Consider the following 22,174-nt stretch of genomic DNA (forward strand, 5'->3'; position numbering starts at 1 on the left):
ATAAGCAATATCATTCAGGCCCATAAAATTTGCATGTTGATGCGGCAAAACCGTATCTTTTTTTAACATAAAAAATTTTCACACGTATACATATAAGCCATCTGCTTAAACTTTATTGATAAAACCAGTAGCAGCAGTTTTACAAAATTGGAAATGATTCTCAGTTTTGAACTATCATGAGTTCAGTTGCAGCAGACATTTTGTACAAACTGAGGCTAATGCTTCTTCTATGTTTCTGTTTTAAACAAAAAGCAATTAGAATTTATCCTCATGCATTTAAATATCTAATACAGAAATAGTTTTTAGGCTGCATAAAATATGTTTTCAACATCACTGTGAGACTGAACATCTGCCTTAAGCATTATTTGTATAAGAAAAACAATATAATTCTTCTAATCACGAACTTACTCTTTATCACAGGTAAACAATTTTATTTTTTCTAATATATTTTCAAAAGGTGATCCGAAAACATAAGTATCACCATTAAATATTTCACTGACTTGCCCAGTTAAAACACAAGACCTAGTGCAACAGTAATACACTAAAACCATTGCTATGAAATCTTGAACATTACAAAATGTTGAGAGGTACTCTAGTTTTTACGTTTAACAATTAAAAGTTTTTCCAAACCTTTACACTAATTATTCACAGACATAAGTAATTTTAGAAATGGGGTGGATCATTACATTCTATAGCTGTTTGTTCTGGTAACAGCTAGAGATACATTCACGCTTCTTAAGCAGCAGACACCATAAGTCAATAAGTCACACTGTGAGAAACACAGGGACACCCACATGGAATGTTCTGAAGATTTTCAGAAGTTTCTAAAATTAGAGTGCAACCCTTTAGAAGAGAAAATACATTATTCTTCCTTGAATCTCTGGATCACCCAGGAATTCTCTGCTGGAAAACTTTGGAAGAGGAAATTTGACAACAGTCAAGGCCTGAAAATACCCATGAAGCAATGGGAGAAGTTTAGGGCAGCGCCTACGTTACAACTCATTCTAGCCTTGAACAATGAATTTGCCCAGGAATGCTTTCTATTGACTTAGGAATCTAAAGGAAGAGCGAATTTCATACTAAACTGTGTGATTAGATTTCATACCAAACTAAGTGAAATCCATAAAACTATTGACCACCATTCACAACCACAAAAAACTCAGGACAGTCTAGTACATATAAATAACTCATTAAAGTAAACATAGAGGTACAGGTTTATAATATTAATACACCTCCAGCATTCAGATGTGAGTAGAGCCCACTCCTTGCTGAAAAGTATGTGCCCCATGTAGGATCAAGTCTCCCAAAAATAGTTACATATGCGTGTGTTCAAAATGAGTGAATCATCCTCATTTACATTTTTAATGCAAGTTCTTCAAGGACACCCATCAAAAGTTGAGATATAATGGAAAACCAGTAAAATATTTTAAAACAACACAGTTGCACACACTATGCATATGGTGAAACATAAGTGTGTGAATGTGAACAACTGTTTCGGATGCTACACGAAGACCAAAAAAATCGAGAGTCAGATTTATCTTGTACTGTGAACACAAAATATTGCTATGAAATCTTGGATGTACCCTCAAAATGTTTTTTTTTTTAATCTTTAGTTTTTTCTGAACGATAATAAATGGTATTTGGGAAAAAATGGTTATGTGGGTGAGGAAAGTCACTTGGGAGGGAAGAGATGGAGAAGCATGATTTTTCAAAAGAAAAATAATAAGGTAGATTGAAGGACACTTTTTTGGTGGAGGAAGCATCTTTCCAAATACTGTATCCAAATCCCATTTTATGGGGAAAAAATGGTATTCTGTTTAATACTTTCCCTGTACTCAAAGTTAAATTGTTCTAAAGAAGAAAGGTCTATATTCAACTCAAAGATTGGCAAGCCTCCTGAAAAGATGGATTTTCAATTTGTTCTGTGGTCAGGGTGTCTGAACAAAAGAATTAGAACCTAATACTTTATCTTCTCAGAGGCAGAATGGCTAAAGACTATTCGAATTGTAACTTTTAGTCAAATTACTAACATTCTGTGAATATAGCTTGATGATTGGCAGAGATCTAAAAGTGTCAATTACTTTGATACATCAACATAAAGAATTGATTTAACCTTAAAATAAAACTAATGTCTCACAGTCTTCAAAAACTTTTAATTCTTCAAAGTGTTTTTCTATCTATTACCTTGTCATGCTACACAGTGGGTACTCAGAATGTTTGTTATATTAATGAAAGAATGAATGAATCTTACGCTTACAACAACCTGGTGAAAATACGTAAAATGAATATTACTCTTTCCATCTGACAGATGTCAAAATGAAGGCTTGGAGAACTTGTGACTTGACATTCCCTTTAGAGCTCATTAGGGAAGGATTTGATACTGGGACACAGGCCTCATTAATTTTAATCTAATGCAATATTTTTTTCACAACAACACCTTCATCTCTGTAGTAACCCCAGGTTCTACAAATTGCTTCCACTACAAAGCCAAGGGCAGTCAGTACACAAAAAATAATGTCAAATGTTCACGAGACACTGATTGTCAGTCAGGCCTCCCCATTCACCCGGTGTGATTATCAGTGTTATCACTGCAACATCGATCCACTCGCTCATTCAGCCTATCCATTATCATGAGTCATCCTGTCATTCAGAATTCAGAGCTGCTGTATTATGATCCAGATGCTTATATATCACTTGTAGTTAGTATAACTATGACACGGCACAATCACAAAGCTTCCTTCTCTTGGCAGCCGTGGTAAAGTCATACAAACTAGTAACAGAAGGTGGTTTTCTATCATGAATCAGTAATAATATAATTAGCACTTTTTATCAATGTATATTTAAATCATTGCTCAACAACAGAAAACACTACAGAGTCACTAAATTTGGATATCACATCCTCATAGTCTTCAGAGAAAGCTCTAAATAGAGCTTTCTCTGTTTAGATTCCAATGGAGGAGGAAAAGGCTTGGATAAGTTAACAAAAATGAGGAAATTGTGATATTTTTCATGAGTCTTCTCCTCAAGCGTAAAACAATCATTTAGGTGAAATTGATTCCAGATTGGAAGTTGCTACATTTTATTTGATGAATCAAATAAATGAATTCATCTATTTTTCTTGAGAACATGCACATTAACAAAGTGTACCATAGCAATTAGAACTACATTAACAGTTAGATTCTCACAGAACTACAAATAAAACAGATAATAAACAAACTGATACATCCAGACAATAGGATATTATTATTATTCGGTGTTTAAAAGAAATGAGCTGTCAAGCCATGAAAAGACATGTAGGAAACTTAAATGCCTATCACTAAGTAAAAGAAGCCAATCTGAAAAAACTACATACTATATGATTCCAACTATATGACATTCTGGAAAAGGCAAAACTATGGAAACAGTAAAAAAGATCAGTGGTTGCCAAGGGTTAGGGGGGAGGGATGAATAGGCAGAACACAGAAGATTTTTAGGGTAGTGAATCATCAAGATTGAAACGCAGTGTGAAATATGGACTTTGGGTGAAATGATGTGTCCACGTAGGTTCGTAGACAGGAACAAATGCACCCCTCCTGGTATGGGATGTTGTCAGTGAAGGAGGGTATACAAGAGTGGGAGGAGGGGGTGTACAGAAACTGTCTATACGTTCCACTCAATTTTGTTGTGAACCTGAAATTGCTCAAAATTAATTAAAGTTCACCAATGAAAAAAATAGATCACAAAGATCATCATGCTTTTTCCTGAAAATCTTAGGCCAAATCTTATTCCAATAAACATTATTACATAAATTTCTCAGTCACAATAAAGTATACAAATACTAACTTCTTATTCACAAACTTAAAATCTGCAATAAAATTAAAAATTAAAGATCTGGAAAAGGCTTTGCATTTCACAATAAAATTTAATTTCTAGCTGCATTAGTATGGTGGCATAATAAAAGACTGCATTATAATTTGGTGTAGCTGTGAATTAATAAAGATTATTATGGGTCATAGGGAAATGTGGCAAAATCAGTAAGCTTTGTTCAAGGTGCCAACTATAAGGAACTTGACAAAGAAACTCTTAAGAGAGACATGTGGCCCTAAAGTGGGAATACATTATAGAGAATAACATACAAAAAAGTACGTGCTCCTCACCAATCAGAGTTTTTATTGGGAGCCTTCTGATATCTTTTCCCAAACATCAAAGTTTTCATCAAATAAGAGATGTGAACTTTTTTATTATGGGCCATGAAGTAGGCAACAATATAAAACTGTCTTCAGTAAGAATTTTTAGGACATTAAAGATTCTGACTTAACTTACATGATTGAGACATGTTTAGTAACTATTTGAGATAAGTTTTTATGATGTTAAGAATTATAAGTAATAAATCCATTGGTAAAACTCCTATATTTGTCTCTTGTTATAAAATTGAAAGCATTAAGAGTTAGATTCTCACAGGTCTAAAATTATTTGAGACGAGAAAACCATTATTGGTCCATCTACCAAGGTAGGGACACTCTCAATGTTAGCTTTACCCATGTCATTGGGATGCCCCAAATGTGCTTAGTATATAATATCCGAGACAAGTTTTAATCAAAAGACACAGAGAAGTAAGCAGGCTGTTTGTTCACCTCGTCACCCCTTTATCTGGCAGCTACGGGCTCCAGTCACTCTTTCAAAAAGTAAAATGCCTTTCAACTTTTAAAACACAGAGCTTACAAGAACTGTGTCACATTTGTTTGTACAAACCTAGCATTCCAGGGCCTAACTTACTGCCTTGCAAAGGGCACCCAATATTCCATTATAAAAATAAACAAATACTAAACAACTTATATTTCATGGTATAATTCATTTCATTACCAGAATGGAATGCTACATTGCTACCTTCAGATGCAAAACACATCCACTTATTTTGCAGGGAAGCATAGACTGACCAAAACAGCATGCTTCATAACCAGAGGCATAACCAAAGTAACTTATTATTACTTCCATATTTTCTAAATCCTTTCCCTTTCCATGGAGGTGAGGGGAGAAGAAGCACATTGAGCCAAAAATTAAAGGATAAGAAAAGAGCTTATTGTTTGCCTGGAGTTCCTATCAGGATCTAGTCTGTAAAAAGGGAATATTTAGAGACGAAAATGATTGTTGAACTCAAACTGTTTCACTCACCTGCTATTCTCCAGCCCCATGCCCAGGCTCTGGGACATAACATACTGAATGGTCTTTTGAATGAATACGCTCTACACGAAAGAAAAATCAGCAAGCAGATACTTCAAGGTGAAATGAAGTAAACAAAAAGAATGCATAAATGTGGCGATACTAATCGGAAGGCAGCCTTCTCACGTCCTCCACGTGGAATTGGTAACATTGAAATGAAGTAAAAACTGCCATGGAGACACCGCAAGGCAGCGTTAGTGGGCAACAGAGAGCCGGGAGCACATTTGGGGGTGGTTTCATTCTCAGAGGCCCACCGACCTCCATGACAGCCTCTGTGTTCTGTAAAGTCACCAGCTGTTTCACAAGTTCCACAGTGGCCACAAATATACCTGACTCTTGTCTGTGTGTCTTGGATCTGCTTTGTGACCCAAGGGTAACACAGTCAATGCCCCCTAGTGGCGGGAACTCACCGGGAGCCTGCAGGCCTCCGCAGTCACCTACACCCCCCCCCCCCCCCCCCCCCCCCCCCCCCCCCCCCCCCCCCCCCCCCCCCCCCGAAGCAACTCCCCAGAGAAAACCTGGTATGATACAGAGAAAAATCAATGTGGAAAAGGTCCAAAGGGAAGAGGACAGGCCTAGAGTGTTGTTATGTTGATTCTGCTTGGAGACTACACATAAAATATTAGACTTTAGAAGGAGCTTTATAAAGGCTATCTTCCTGGGTGCACTTCCATTCTCCTTTAGACAGAACCCACAGCTCATGCAGATGTTCCTATTTTAAAAGACTTTCAAAGATGGCGATGTCCCAGTGTAACCAAGGGCCACTGTAAGTCCCAGGCTTCCTAGCCCCTTTCTCCAATAAGCTCAGTCCATCTGTTTTACCTTTTCCCACTAAACCGTAACAGGAGACTCTATTTTTTATGGAATGTGATTAGACTAATTAAACAATTGTATGCTGGTAAACACTGCTGGTTTTATGATGATGTTTAAAGCTTCCATGTGTAGTTACAGTCCACCAAAAAGATGTGAAGTCGTCCCATGTTATCCTAAAGAACATGGTGCTAGACCCAACGAAATCCAATGAACACATTTTTATTCATTTTTAATTCATTCATGTTTAGCTCCATGAACCTATCCTTTTTAAGGTATCTGGAAACTGTTTTTGGCTTATCTCTAATCTATCAGGATAGATTTCCCTAATCTATCAGCTATTCGCAGTTTTTCCCTCTAATGCTACAATTATTTTCACTAGAAAGAAAACAAATCTTAAATACCTTTTTTTTTTTTTCTGTTTTAAAGCATGATTGTGAGGGGGAAATATTGAATGCTCATAGTATGCCAGGCTCTATGCTGTTATTTCATTAAAGACTTTTAAAATGCCTTATGAGGTAGGTGTTATTTCCATTTTCCACTTGAGGAAATAGAGATACAGGCTGGATAAGTCATTTTCTTAAGGCCACACAGTTAGCAGAGTTCCATCCGAACCCAGGCTAACACTACAGCCTGTGCCAACTTCTCTCAGCTGTGTTGGACCAGCTTCATTTCCCCCATCTTTAAGTGTTTGCAAGAATTCCACAAGTTGTGAAACAAACGATAGCTAGTTAGCCTGATTTGTCTTTTGGATTATTAGTTTTCTCTTCTTGAGTATATGCTGGAGGATGCATGTTTATTTATTCTTTAATTCTTCCATACACATGCTATATGATTTGTTTTTTATTGTTTGCTTCACTTTTTTCTTTGGAACAAATGAATGATTTTTCTTAAGACAATAAAAATACTTTTGCCATTTCAGGATTATCTATCATTTGCTTTTGTTGTGGATCAAATAAAATGGAATGTTCTTTAGCCAATTTCCTCAAAGGTAAGAGGAGACAATACCACGTGTGCTTTCTAGTCCTGTTTCTTTATCATTACAGAATATGCCTCCATTTGATTTTGTGTCATCTACAAATAATCCTTTCCTATTCACTTATCTGATATTCATGTACTAAGTCCTCTGCTACGAAAGGATAGCCAGGGTTTGCGGAAACTCACAATTCAATGACCACACTGAACCATTAATTTAATCAATTCATTGGCAATCAGATGACTTTCCCTTAACTTGATGGTAATTTCAACTTAAATAATATTTTACTTGAAAAGAAACGAGTTTTGATTCTCAGATAAGACCCTCTAGTACAGCCAGGACATAAAGGTCACTGACCGAGAGGTGTCAACAACCGGTAAAATATTGTGTGAGCCCACCTGTAGCACCTAGCACTCCAGAGAATATCAGTGTTTGAGGTCAATCAGTTATTGTCTTTGAAGGAGGAACAGAGTGAACAGTGCCTGCAGTAAATGATGATACAGCACCATACTCTCTTTTCCCTTTGAAATCACGGTGAGGAATCTTCCTCAAATTTTGTGCAGGTGGAATGCTGAGTATAAGACATTTAAAGGCATTAAAAGTACTTCTTCTGTTCGGGAGGCAAGACCTCCCTTCACAGTTATGCAACATCAGCAAAAACAGGGACCAAAACAACTGCGCATCACACTGGGAGCCAGTGAAGGAAACAGAGTAAGAGCAGGTGGTCAGCGGCCGCTGAATGGCCCATTCAAAAATTCAACAATAGTCACAGAGTAGCAGGGAACCCAAGAGCCACCGTGATGGGTAAAACCAGCACTTCACGATTCAGTATAAACTCCTGCCCCGAAAGAAGGCACATTATAAAACTCATTTCCATAAACCTAGTGCATCATTTACTCTCAAAATATTATGTAAAAAGCACCTCTTCAGGAAAAATCGTGGAGAGAACCTCTCATGCAACAAATACTGATGCTTCCTCAATTTCAAAAATCCCTGTGAGATATTAATTATGAGCTAGATAAAATATGTAAAAGCAGTTTCTCTTACTGCAGAACCAACTAATTATCTTTCATAATTCTTTTGAAAAGCAAATGTAGATGCAAAAGCTCGAGTGAAAAACATGTTAAATGCATTGTGTCTAGACTTTGCCAAGAAAATAAGGGAGTTTAAGTGCACAAAATCAAAAGATCTTCCTAAACCAGAATTTCAAATCAATGTAAAAAATATTCAGCCTCATATTTTAATGTATCTTGTCATTAGCATTTTATGTTTATACAGTCAGTTTTAGGGTGAATGTTACTGTATATTCAAGATATGCATACATCTTACATGGGGAGTAGCACTAACATAGTAAAATCATAAACATAAAAAAATGCTTTTTAGGCATCCCTTCTCTTAAAACACTACACATTCTTGTAACTGTATCATAAACAGACTATTGGAAAGCAGATCAAACACACAAAGATATCTTCATGACACCAGCAGAAAACCTTAAAAATCGGTGGGTCAAGGCAGCAGAAAATGAACTGTAGGTGATCACAGGGTACGATGAGATAAGGGATGCAGCAAAACATAAAGCAGGGAAATGAGGGGTGGGGAAGAAATCCAGGACTGTCTGTACAATATACGCAGATTTTTTTCAAATGTAAATTCTAAAGTGAATGCTGCTTTTATGTGACTGCATCAAAGAAAACATAACAAGGCTGCTCTACTTGTCTTTGAACACAAGCACACAGAAAGGAAGGGATGTGAGAAGCCAATTCTTTGTGCCACGACTTAATCAATTGCACTCAGTTCTCCTCGATGACACAGCCACACTGCAAAGGCCACTCAGCAGTTAATGGATACAATGTTGGAAAAGCACTTTGAGGTCTTCCAAAGAAAGATAGGCTAAAAACCCAAAGGAGCATGTTTTATTAGTCATTCTCAATAACTGAACAGCATTACATAGGAAACGCCCATGACCTAAACAGAAATTAAGATATTAATCTTTTTTGCTAATTCTGATTATTCCATATGAAATCACTTCTGTCAAAAGTGGGAACTTGAAATCATAGTCGGGTTATCCTACTACAGATCACCCTAGTCTCGTCTTGCCAGGATAACAATTACAGGCTGTAAGGAATAAATATGTTCTTCAAGTGTTACAGCCTACATCTACAATCTGTCAAAGTGTAGAGCTGAGGAGGAGTTATGTGTTTTTAACTGTATACATCCATCACTAGCTCTCACTCTTCCCACAGACAGCAAAAAGTCAACAATGAAACATAAAAGCTAAAAATAAGTGACTGAGCAATTGCACAGGGTTACACATTCCTTTCCCTTTTTTATTATTTCCAATTTAAAGTAATTAAAATTAAGGGCTCAGAAAAAAATAAATAAACATGCACTGCACACGTATGTAAAAGTCAGTCAGAAGTAAAATTTCATGCTCATAACCACAAAATACTGTTCTGAATGGCATGTGCCCTGAATGCAAGTATGGACTAATATATGTTTCTGCAAAGGCCATGAAAAATGACAATTATAGGCACATCAAATGCTTCAAGAAAAATTTAGTGTCATTCCATACAAGCTGAAAATATTCCTTCATTCAGTTATTATAACATGTTCATTTCTAAGAGGCAATCAAATCAACATTATGAAAGACCCATAGTTTACAATTTACTATACTCTAATGATGGAAAATATTGCATTAAAAAAAAAACATGGTTTACATGCAGGCGTACATTCAAAATATATGCCTCAATATATAATTGCATATAGAAAAAGTAATCTAAAGGAAAAACACTAGAGTCAGAAAAATCAATAAATCCATGACTTAAGTAGGTTTTTTTGGTTTTCTTCTCATTCTGTAAGAATTTATTAGGTGAGAAAAAGAGCATAAAAACCTTGAAAGTTACAAGTTTGAAATCTTACATATTCAAAAGGAGACAAGTTGTCTTTCAACAGTAGTTTTTTAGCTTCAAAATGATTTATATAACCAAACCTCATAGGAAACCACAATATATAAGTGAGATAAAAAGAGGTATTTAATGAATACAAATTTGTTTTATAAGTGCAAGTTTTAACATTTATTTGTTAGGTAAATAAATGGGGGGTTGATAAAGAGAAAATGTGAAATAGGAGATTATAGGGGACAATTACATTCTTCTTTGAGCCTCAGCGTCTGACTCATTTCTGTATTTTGGGGTTTTTTTGCACCATATTAAGAAAATTCTGATTCATACACATAAGTGGTTACAAATAGTAACATTTACAGCTTCCTGGCAATCTCAGGTTACTCTTCAAGCAAACAGAGAGAGCAGGAGAAGCTTTATGCCACAGCCTGAACCAAAACTCAATAACCTATTAACACAAATCAACTCGTCGTCGCTGCTTACCATGGTAATTTTCCAGATAGTTCACTGTACACATAGGATTTTAAAAAATTGTAATACTTAAATCCAAATCAAACCTTTGAGAAACCCAAAGATTCCCCCACCCCCATAGACACATAAAATGTCTTCGGGGTTAGTGGAATCCAATCCCTATTTGAAAGTCTGTCTTTAAAAAGCCTGCCAGCATACGCTAAGTTGGTGTTAGTAGTCAAAAACTAGGGCCACCTGGGAGGATGCAGCGTATAAATGCTTGTTGGCAAATCTAGGATTCAAGCAAGGTGTGCCATCTGCAGACCTGCTGGCCCCTGGATTCTTTCATTTCCTCCCAGTGGTCTTGTTCCTCCTCCCCACTACTGTTTTGGCCCAGAGCAATCCAACCAATCATCTCTTTACGCTTCATAGTACGCCTGTTATAAACGGAAATCATCAGTGTGACATCAGAGAGCTGAAAGAGGGCCACCTGGAAGACAAAGGTCTCCTTATAGACAGGATTGGGCTGACCACGTCGAATGGACGTCTTGCAGCGTGACATCTCTTGACCCACAGAATTGAGGAGAAAAAGCTTTCCGTATGTATCTAAGAAAAAAAAACAGTGGAAATGAGAAAACATCAGTGCTTTCTGTTTCGCTGTAATATTTCTAAAAAAACATTGGGCTGAAATTGTTTTTCCTTTTTAACATACTGACTGACATCCTTAAGCCTGGCACTTGCTGTAGGACTAACACAATTTACATGAATTATTAAGGAAACGGGTTATTACCTTGAATGCATAATGTCTCATGCAGCTGAATATCAGGCCCCTTGCTGAGGGTCATTAGAAGCTCTACCTGGACAGGAGTGGATACGTGCATAGGCATGTGTGATAGTGTTTGTGGACATACCATATTTCTTCAGTTTGTATTTATGTAATGAGATAAATATACACATTTTGCTCTATGTGTGTTTTTCTTCTCATAGTGAAAAGAAAGTGTTCTATGTCTGAGTTAAAGAGTCTCTTCTCTTCTTACTCTCTACATATCCTTTGGACCATCTCATCTACTCAGTGACAACTGCCAAATCTGGCTTCAATGACAACTACTAAAGCTGTGTCTCTGGCCTAGACTTCTCTCTCAAGCTCTAGATCCAGCTGAATAGCACATTTCTTCTTATGGACATCCCACACACATCTCACACTCAACTCTTAAAAACATGCAGCTCTAGTGTTCCTCATCTCTGTGAATTGTTGCCACACAGCAGCCTAACCGTCTGTCTCCTCGTACCTGACCCTAAAGAAATGAGAGTCTGTGAGACTGACCCTTTCAGGGACTTTGCTTCACCTTTGTGCTTGCACCTATGTCTCCCTGTTTGGTTCCAGAAAGATGGCTGGTCAGCCAATGACAAGTAAGATTCCCCACGGCGGTGGTGGTGGGGGGGGGAGATGGACAACTTAAGCCAGGGGGAGACACGAGGGGACCAACAGGAGAATCCACGGGGTTCACAGAGGTGGGCACAGCTCCCCTCCTTCCCCCAGCTAAGGAGAGCCTCTGCTTCTGTGGCTGCATTCCTTCCTACAACCTGCAGGGGTGACTCAATGATGTGCTCTCCATCTATTCATATGCATAAAGGTTTTATCCTTTGGGGAAGTACAGACATCCTGAGACTCCTGGTCCAGCTGCCTGCAGGCAAGGGTGACTGGCTTGAATCAGTTTCCTATTATGATGTATGGGATCCACAGATCTTGAGATTGACAAGATCTATTTCCTTTACTTGCCCACCTAATTAATAAAAGCTATGCGTAGGCCCAATACGGGGCTCAGTTCTTGAGGCTGGGGTCCCTTGGCCCCGCTTGCACTCTATTCATGACTACTGTCTTTCTTAACCCTGCGTCGCCCTCCTCACTCCCCACAACCCTCGTCGCGCGGACGCAACAGTGAATGGTGGCATCAATGATACAAATCAGAAATCAGGACTACATTGTTCATAAGACTGGCTTCTTCACCCTAGTCCAGCAAATCAATCACCAACATTTATTGACTCTACCTCCTCAACAGCTCCCAAATCCACCCACTTCTTTCCGCCCCCAACGCCATTGAACTTTCGGGGTATACCGTAAGCTCAGATCAGCAGCATCTCTCACCTTCATTACTGCACATTTTCTCACTGAACTCCAGACACTGGATTGCCCAATCCCAAACAGAGTCAGAGGGATCTTTGTAAAATGCATATCTATTCGTGTTACTGTCACTAATAAGCAAAAACTAAACCTTCAGTATTTCCCACTAGTCTCAGGATAAAACCAAATTTCTTGGTATGGACGACATACTCAGGCCCTGTTATCGTCTAGTCTCATGACACACCACTGCTGCCTTTAAACATGGCAATCCAGCTACTGAACTACCTCCATCCCTCCAACTCTTGCATTTCTGCACAAGCTGTCCATGCCCTGATATCCCAAGTGACATTCACCTTCAATGACTTGTCCTCATGAGTTTGGTTTGGACATCACTTTATCCAGGAATCTTTGCTTACCACTTTCCCCTCCCCACCAGCCCTGGTTCAGATAACCCTCCCGTGAGCTTCACCAAAATCAAGTGTTAGCCCATCTCTGCACTTAGCACCCAATATTATCATTGCCTGTTTACTTGTCTGCAAGACTGTCAGTTCCCCAGTGGTAGAAAGAGGGGTTGCCTTGTTTACCATTATATCCCGATGCCTGGCCCAAGGTCTAACATGTGGTATACATTAAAAAAAATATTTAAAATTTTGTAATGAATGTTCATGACTAGCCAGGAGGCTCAACTTCCTTTTTCCTTCTGGTGTCAAGTTTTCAAACAGGCAAAACGAAACTAAAACCCTTATTTTATAACCTCTGTACTAGAATGCTATAAAATAGTGACTAGCATTATATGTTTAGTCATTTATAGAAAGAAAATATCCAAATTAATGACGTAGGCTACTAGTTTTGCTAAAATTCCTAAATGAGTCATTACAAAAAAATATTACCTCCTTAGACGATTATATTTTTATTAAAATCATTTAATTTAGCAATTTCTTGACTTTTTTCTTAACTACAATTTTTACCACTAATTTATGTGTTCTATTCTTTTTTGAAAAATCTAAATTTTAAGGTGTTTCCCAAATTGTATCATTCTGTACATTCTGTTCAACCAGGCTGAAAGCTGATTAGTGTTTACTGCTCACTTTCCCACCTAACAACCAGTCAAACTTTTTAAAAGTGTAAACTCAGATGTCTATAATTTACTGTTCTCTCCAAGAGCATTGTAAGATAGGAAACAAATTACAACCTGCAGTTTTCTTTCTATGTTGATCTTTTTCTATTCTGATTTGATGTGTTATTTTATGCACTTATCTGCTGAGAAACACAAGGTGTGAAATTGCACTTCAGGTGGGAAAACACTTCTCTGTCTCAGAAACAGGGCTCTCCACTCTTCAAACTGCTCTCCAGAGAAAGCTGTCAGAAAACCGACAATGGGGGAGTGAATTTGCATTTCCGCAGCTGTACAGCTACATGATTCCTGTAGGAAAAGTTCAATCTAGTCACCAAACTGCTCTGACAATTCTGTTGCCAGTTATGGCAATGGGAATTGAGTTAATCTTGCAAACAAAGAGCTGTTCATTTCACAAAGAGAGCAATTTCAAGCTTTATCCCGTCACAAGATTGTTTTCTAATTTTGAGAAAGGCCACTTACTACTAAACCTCCATCACCGAAGTTGAATTGTAAGTGACAAAAAGGGACCATAATAATTTGATAAACAACCCAGTCTGAGGATAGCTGACCAAAAGAAGGAAATGCTGATTGTTCTAGCTCAAAAGGGAAACTTTATCAGTAGTAACAATGTGGTTGCTTTTCCATGTTCAGTGCAGATGCTCAGGAAATTCTACTGTGCAAAATAGTGGAGAACATGGCTGGGGTCTTTTGGGGTTCAGCGTCTTATTCTGATGAGCGCCACTTCAAACAGATATAGAGAACTGGTTCAGTAAATATACAACTTAACTGAGCTGTTTTAATTCTTTGGAACTGACACGACTTTTTACAAAATAACACCGAGCAATATTTATCTTCTGATGATGATTCAGAAAGTCTCTCAGTGTCTCTAGTAACGCAAGGCCATCATGAAAAGGCTGAATGGCTCATAATCCCTTGATAGTTTTGGTTGCTGCTTTTCTGAGTCAGCCTGCCAACTGCTTATCTCTCCATAAAGGAAAATACCCCACATACCAAAAAAAATGGCAACAGTACAGTAGCCCCCACCCCTTATCTGTGGTTATGTTTTCTCCAGTTTCAGTTACCCATGATCAACCATGGTCCAAAAATATTAAATGGAAATTTTCAGAAATAAACAATTCATAAGTTTTTAACTGCATGGCATTCTAAGTAGCATGAGGAAATCTCGCACCCTGCTGCTCTGTCCTGTCAGGGAGGGGAATCACCCCTTTGCCCAGCATATTCACACTATATATGTTCCCCACCCGTTCATCACTTAGTGTTTCAGTGTTTAGTAAACCACAATTCACTTATCCATTATTTTAATTGATGCACATTTGTTTATAATAAGAATTAAAAATATTGTAGTGAACACTTTTCTATATTTACATTGTACCAATATTTGAGGATTTCTCTATTACATACCTGGGAGTAGATTACTAGCTGTTTATTTTAGATACAGAATCTTTGTTATATAGCCTGCTAATATCTTCTCCCTGTTTGTGGCTTATTCTTTTGTTTTGTTTAAAGTGACTTTTGTAGTATAAATGTTTTAAATTTTGTGGAGTTAGATTTATCAATGTTTTCCTTTTCAGTTGATGATTTTTAAAAATTAAGAAATTCTACCCAAACTCAAGAGTCTCCCATATTTTCTGCTACAAGTCTTGAGGCCTTGTTTTTCACATTTGATCTTCTTTATAAGATGTAACTGACATATAATATTGTATTAGATTTTAGTGTACACCACATTAATTTGATATACACGTATGCATTACAAAATGATTATCACAATAACTTTAGTTGTCATTCATCACCACACATATTACAAATTATTTCTCTTATGATGAGAACTTTTAAATTTTACCCTCTTGGAACCTTTCAAACATACAATACAGTATTGTTAACTATAATCACCATGCTGTACATTACATCCCCAGGACTTATTTATCTGATAACTAACTGGAAGTTTGTACCTTTTGACCATCGTCACCTATTTCACCCTACCCTCCACCCTCCACCCATGGCAAACAGCAATCTGTTCTCTTTATCTTTTTTTAAATTTTAGATGTAAGTGAGATCATATACTATTTGTTTTTCTCTGTCTGACTTACTACATTTGATCTTTAATCCACCTGAAATTGATGTTTGTGTGTAGTGTGAGGTAGGGATCTAATTATTTTTCCATATGGAAAGCATTATTCACTAAATAGTCCATTATAGCCCAGCTAATTTGTAATACAAAATCTGTCAAGTGTCCAGGCTTGTGTGTCCTTCCTTAAGCCTAATAATATTTATCATCATCATTTTATGTCTTGATTTCATTAGCAGAATCCCTCTATCATTTTTTTAATAAACTACTTAAGTTATTCCAAGCTCTTGCTTGGTTTAACTGGCTCTTTCACATAAATTTTGGAACCAGCTTATCAAGTTCTATGTTTTAAAAAGAGCAAAACATACCAGAAAACACTGTCAGAATTTCTATTGGGATTGTAATGGATACATAGATTAATTTGAGGAAAATTGTTGTTTTCACAATATGGAATAATCTCACCAATGACCATGGTATATCTATTTAGCGTTCTTTTGTGTGTTTTAAAAAGTTTTGTATTTTTTCCCCAAAATGTTCTTATTCATCTTTTATTGTTATCCTTTAATATCTTAGATATTTTGTTGCTGTTACAAATAGTAATGTTTTAAAACTCTACTTTCTAATTGTTCCTGATGCATTAGAAAACAATTGATTTTGTATAAGAAACATCTTAGTAGTTTAAATGTACAGATTTTCTTGTATTTTTAATGTAGACAACCATATTTTTCTACAAATAATGAGTTTTGCTTCTTCCTTTCAAGCTTTAAATTTTTATTTCTTATTCTACTGAAATGCCTTGAAGCTCCAGTCTAATGATGAATAAGAGTGATGTTAGTGGGAACCTCATTTTGTTCTTGACTTTGAAGGGATTGCAGAATTGAGAATGATCGTCTATATTTCTTTTAAATGCCCACTATCACAGTTAAGCAAGTTCCCTTCTTTACATTAGTTGTTATATTCAATACCATTTCCACCTTTCTAAGCTCTTTCCTGTACCAAAGGGGTATAAATCCCTAAAGCTACATTTCCCTAAATCTCTTGCCAGTAAGATCGCAGTTAGATTCCACTAATGAAAGCTACTTTTATGAGACTGGAAAGTAGAAGAAAAGGGCGCCATAACCATCTAGACTCGGTTGCAGGCATGTGTGTAGGCATTAGCAGATTGCAAAGCAAGGGTTTTGCCACTTGTGTACAGACATCCTTATGAGAATCACCCCTGTCACGTGCACAGAGCCCAGACCACATTGGGATCTTTCTTGTGATGCCTGGACGTCTGGATTTTGTGAAGAGAGCCTTCCTGACCTTTCCTCCCCAGACTTCCTATGCTTAAACCCTATAATAAACCACTTCGGACTCAAAACACCTAGAGTCTTTTCTCTTTTTCTGACAACATCTGACTGATCTAGTAATTGGTAACCTGAACTGAAATGTTACAATAGTAATAATAATAATAATAATAATAATAATAATAATAAAAGTAAGAATGATCACTGGCCTAGAAGTTGGGTGCCAGGTGATGGAGAAACTAATATCAGAGCCTAGAACAGTAGAGATCTATAACCCATAGTATATGGTGGTAAAACCGCCATCTGCTATAACTTGGAAGGAAGAGCATATGCCTAATAAGTTTGTTGCTTTAGGTAAACAGTTTGAAAGACAGAGTGTTCGAAGTGAGTATTCAGTATGAGTAGCCTTCATTTGGGAGTTGTGGGGAGGTAAAAAAGGTAAGCTTGGGAAAGGACTCACCAGTGTCCAAGGAAACAGGAAAAGAAAAAGAGAGAAAACAGAAATTCAGACATTTTTGTGGTTGGAAAAACTTATTGCTTCCAGACCTCCAAGCAGACAGAGACAGATTTTAAAAGATTTTGAGTAACAAAGACCCAGTAAACCTTCTCAGGTGAATAATGTGATAGTGATTCAGGTCAAATATCAAATAAAGGATGTAGGGTGCCCACCAGATGTGAGTTGACTGGGCAATGTGACTGAGTTCTGAATAATGAAACCCGAGATTAATATTATCTCCAATCATGGCTGTATCCAACCACTCCTACAAAGCAAGAAATCTCCCATGCTGCCTCTTCCACTTTCATGGCAACAATGGAGGTCATGTTTGAATATATTATCCCCTTATTTAAGAGCCTGTATGCCTTAGTCACAGCTTAGAAGAGAGCCACCTGACTCACTTTGGACAGTGATGCAGGGGAAAAATAAACTCTGTTGTGTTAAACCACTGAGACTATAGGGTTTACTTGTTATTGTATCATAGCCTAGCCTACACTGATATGCCTTCTATTATTCATCTGCAAAGAGTAATTTTTATAAATAATGGATACTACATTTTTATCAAAAGCTTCTTTTGCACCAACTGAGAAAATGATAATGTTTTCTCTTATATCAGTTAATATGGTGAACTACATGAGCAGATTTCCCTAATATTAAATCATTCTTGCATTCCTGAGTTAAGCCCAATTTGTGGGTAATTAGTTGTTGTTGTTTTTTCTTTTTCCTATACATTAGGAGGCTGATGGGCCCAACATAAACTACAATGTATGTGAGATGTAGGGAGTAGAGACAGGGAGAGGTTGAAAGGAAGGGAAATATTAATCTAACATTATATCTGCTTTTTACATGATAGTTTTAGTCTTTACATTTTTATGATCACTGATATATTTTATTTTTATTGTTTGGTTTGTACTTTCTATCTAATCTGCATTTTCTATGTTTCTAAATATATCTTCCTGCTTTCTACTGCATTAAATTTTCTTTATTCTAATTTATTCCCTCTATTGGTTTAAAAGATGGATTAAAATTTTAAATTGTACATTTGATTTAATGTCTAAAATTAATCAGTATCTTTGCCTTCCTCTTAAGCAACGTAAGGACCTCAGAATTCTTTGACTTCCATCTCCTCTTCCCATCCTTCATGTTATTTCTGTGTAGAATTTTATTTCCACTTTATTGCTGTACTGCCAGTATTAGTCATTTTTCCTACTGTTGCTGTTTTTCACGTATGCAGTCTATATGCTTATATTCCCCTACATGTTCACCATTTTTTGTGCAATATTTCTTCTTGCACTTCACTTCTTCCAAGTTCAATTCCTGTCTTCCTGAAATATGCCAGTTAGTAGTTCTTTCAGTGATAAAACCTTTCAAACTCTGTGGAAAATATCTTTATTTTTCCCACATTTGAACAGAACACTAAGTGAGAGTATTATTCTTCTCAGGACTGTGATGATATTCTCCTCTTGTCCTCTGGTTTCTATCATTCCTGTTGAGAGGTCTGTCCTCTGTCTCACTGTTATTCTTCTGCAGGTAACTGAATTTTTTTAATATATATATTTTTTCTTTTTTATTGTTATCTTTTTCTTTTTTAAAAATAGCTTTATTGAGATATAATTCATATGCCATGGTAACTTTATTTTCTCTCCTGTTGCTTTTCAGATTTTATAACTTTGATATGGCTGTGAAAATTAAATGACTTGATTAAGGGATATCACATGTATACTCAATAAGTCAATGCCGCATGCACATCTTCATATGAACTGGTCATAATTCTGAGCCCACAGTGGCTATTAGTAAATAGTCATTATATTTAACTGAAAACTGGACCAGGATTTTAAAAGAAGGTGGTATGCCCCCGTCTTCGTTTAGTCCCTTTTTCCCTGCCCTTCATTTGCAGAGTGTACCCCCTGCCTGCATCCCACTTTCTCTTCACACTAAATATGAGGCAGCTTGATGTGCTTTTTTGTTTTTCTTCCCTCTACTCTCTGCTATTGTGAGTGCCTAACAAGGTTAATATGCTGCTGCCATAAGTATTGTCATTTGGGATGTAATTATTGCATGTGGCTAATCATGCACATACTGAGAGGCTGGGCAACTTGTTTTTAACTGGCAGGGACAGCTTAATGATAGTTTTTGACAAGGACCATTACGTGTGTGTATATACACATATACACACAATGCAGTAGCATGCTGTAGAAGGTGACATAGCAAAGATGGAGAAGGAGAAAGACAACTTGCCAGCAGAATAGCTAACTTTTTTTTTTTTAACGTAGCACTTGTATCAGTAACATTAGCTTGTTAACCTCATTTAATAGGGAAGGAAATGAAATTCAGTGAGGTTAAATCAAATGTCAAGGCCATGCAGTAATTGGGTGGCAGGCCCAGGAAAAGAACAGAACAGAGTGGCTAAAGTATTAGTGAATTGCTTTCTCATGACGCCAAACTCAAAAGATAATCAAATGTTCCTTAATTCTCAATGGTAACTTTTTCAAAAACATTTGTAAATGCATGTGAGTATTTCAGATGTCTACCAGACACAATAAGCTGCTTTTTCCCTGGACCATCCGCCATGTACAGATGTGGAGAACATCCCCTGCTGTCAGATTTGTAGACTAGCCTGTACCCATGTTAATAGCAACCATGACAACAATATTTCTGAACACTGACCACCTGGTCTAAATGAAATGGTACCTTGAAAGTGCCTGGAATGATATTTGGCACATTGTTATGTGACTTGGGTTAAGATCAGTTCATGTTGCTACCTCATTAATATATTGTTTCTGAATAGGTTCTACAGGCTAGTTTCAGTAATTTTCAAATAACTTATTTTATCTTCCCTAGCCCACCTATGATTTGAAAAAAACACAACAAATTATAACATGGACATTTTCACTAAAAAGATGATAGATAGATAGATAGATAGATAGATAGATAGATAGATAGATAGATAGATAGATGATAGAGAGGGAGAGGGAGAGGGAGAAGGAGGGAGAGAAATCTAGCTTGCTAGCTATCAGATGAATTGAGAAAAGACTCAACCTATAAATGAAAAATGCCCAGCCACATGCTTTTTCTTGGTATGGATGTGGTTTATGGAGGATACTACAGAAGACGTCCTCAGGTTCAGGGGCTTGGTACCCTGTTCATCCTGTCCAAGGTTGATTCAGGGGAATGAGGCTGGACCTTGAGATGTCACCATAATAAAAAAACACATAATGCCAATCACAGAAGCCCCTGTCCACGGCTAAGACTCTTGTTTTATTTTTATCCTCCTGACCCAGCTGAACTATTTCAGACCAGTTTTTTCTGCCCAGTATTTTATACCTAAAATTTTCAAATGCACTGGAAATTTGAAATAATTGTACACTGGACACCCACCACCAAGTTCTTCAATTGTTACATGTTGCTCCATTTGCACTATGGTCTGAATGTATACATCCTCCCCAAATTCATATGGTGCAGCCCTAATCCCCAGTGTGATGCTGTTTGGAGGTGTGATGGGGCCTTTGGAAAGTAATTAGGTCATGAGGGTGGAGCCCTCCTGAAAGGGATTAGTGTCCTTCCACTCTTCACATTAGCATAGACACCCTGTAAGGTAGGATTGATGTCTCCTCTTTTCAGAGGAGACACTGCACCTGTGCCAAGAGTCCCAAGGACAGGATTTGTGATCCTCGAATATAGAGGGTGCCAAAAGAAAGTATACATATTTTAAGAAAGGAAAACTGCATTAAAATTGTAATACTCGATATATACCTATAACAAAAGATGAATACTAGTCACACTTGACTTCTGCAGTTACAAGAGGTGCTCAAAGTCGTTACCATCAGCGTCCAGACACTTCTGATTACGGTGAACTACTGCTTGAGCAACGTTGACCAAAGTGTCACCTTGTACATATTTTTTGGAAACCCCAGTATATGTTCCTCCATGTGTCTCTCCCCTGGCAGGCACCTCCTTCGTGGTGGACTCTGACCAAGGGCTTTGGTCCTGCCTCCTGCCCACCCTCCACCTCCAACTTGGAGGCCAGTGCACTTGGCAGGATCCTGCCACCACCCCTCACGCTCAGTCCCATTCATCGCACTTGCATCCTCTGTCCTTCTCCCCCTCTTGCTTCCAACTCTGCTCTGTTACCTCATGAAACTCTTGTTCCCTCATCCCTTCTTTCTCTTGTTCTCTTCCATACAAGAACTAAAAATGCATCCTAAGCTTACCTGATGACTGTCAAAGTAGTGCTAGTGGTGCAATGAAGTGAGACATAATGAAATACCAATGCCATCAACATCTAAAGCCCTTGAAAGTACAAAGAGGTCCTTTTTAGAATCTCCACAAAAGAACCTTCTCCTATCTCAAACTCTCTTAATTAAGTTGGCTTTTCCTCGAGTACCAGCATTTCACATAAACAAAAAACTTTTACCTTCACTATTGGGTTTCTGTTTTAATTAACATCATCACAGAAACATTATTGTCTATTACTTTGGTTGCAAAGATACAGCATGTCAGTTGCATTTTACGTTAAATTGCAACACTATGTCTATAAAAAATCATGTTGTAAATGCCAAACTGACTTAAACTTCTGGAATAAAACCAGTTTCTAAATTAGGACTTGTGCCTTTTTTCCTATTCTGTCTAAACAGTTGTTACAAGAATTTGCCCTTTGGCATTTTTTTCTATCATATGGAAATGTATGAAAATACAATAGGACCATCCTCAACATCACAGCTTTATACATAGG

The 22,174-nt window shown here is 37.2% G+C and overlaps 1 protein-coding gene across 3 annotated transcripts in view; it reads right to left on the bottom strand.

Moving 5' to 3' along the window:
* Positions 1-5,753: 5,753 nt before the first annotated feature.
* The window catches only part of SYT16 (synaptotagmin 16), a 221,021-nt gene continuing 204,600 nt past the window's right edge, over positions 5,754-22,174 (bottom strand). For all 3 annotated transcript variants that reach the window (XM_033106917.1, XM_033106915.1, XM_033106914.1), the window contains one exon: positions 5,754-10,941. In XM_033106917.1, coding sequence (XP_032962808.1) covers positions 10,628-10,941 — 314 coding nt within the window. In that variant the 3' untranslated portion in view covers positions 5,754-10,627. The remainder of the gene's footprint in view (positions 10,942-22,174) is intronic.

The sequence above is a fragment of the Rhinolophus ferrumequinum genome, chromosome 6 (assembly GCF_004115265.2).
Source record: "Rhinolophus ferrumequinum isolate MPI-CBG mRhiFer1 chromosome 6, mRhiFer1_v1.p, whole genome shotgun sequence".
Taxonomy (NCBI): Eukaryota; Metazoa; Chordata; class Mammalia; order Chiroptera; family Rhinolophidae; genus Rhinolophus; species Rhinolophus ferrumequinum.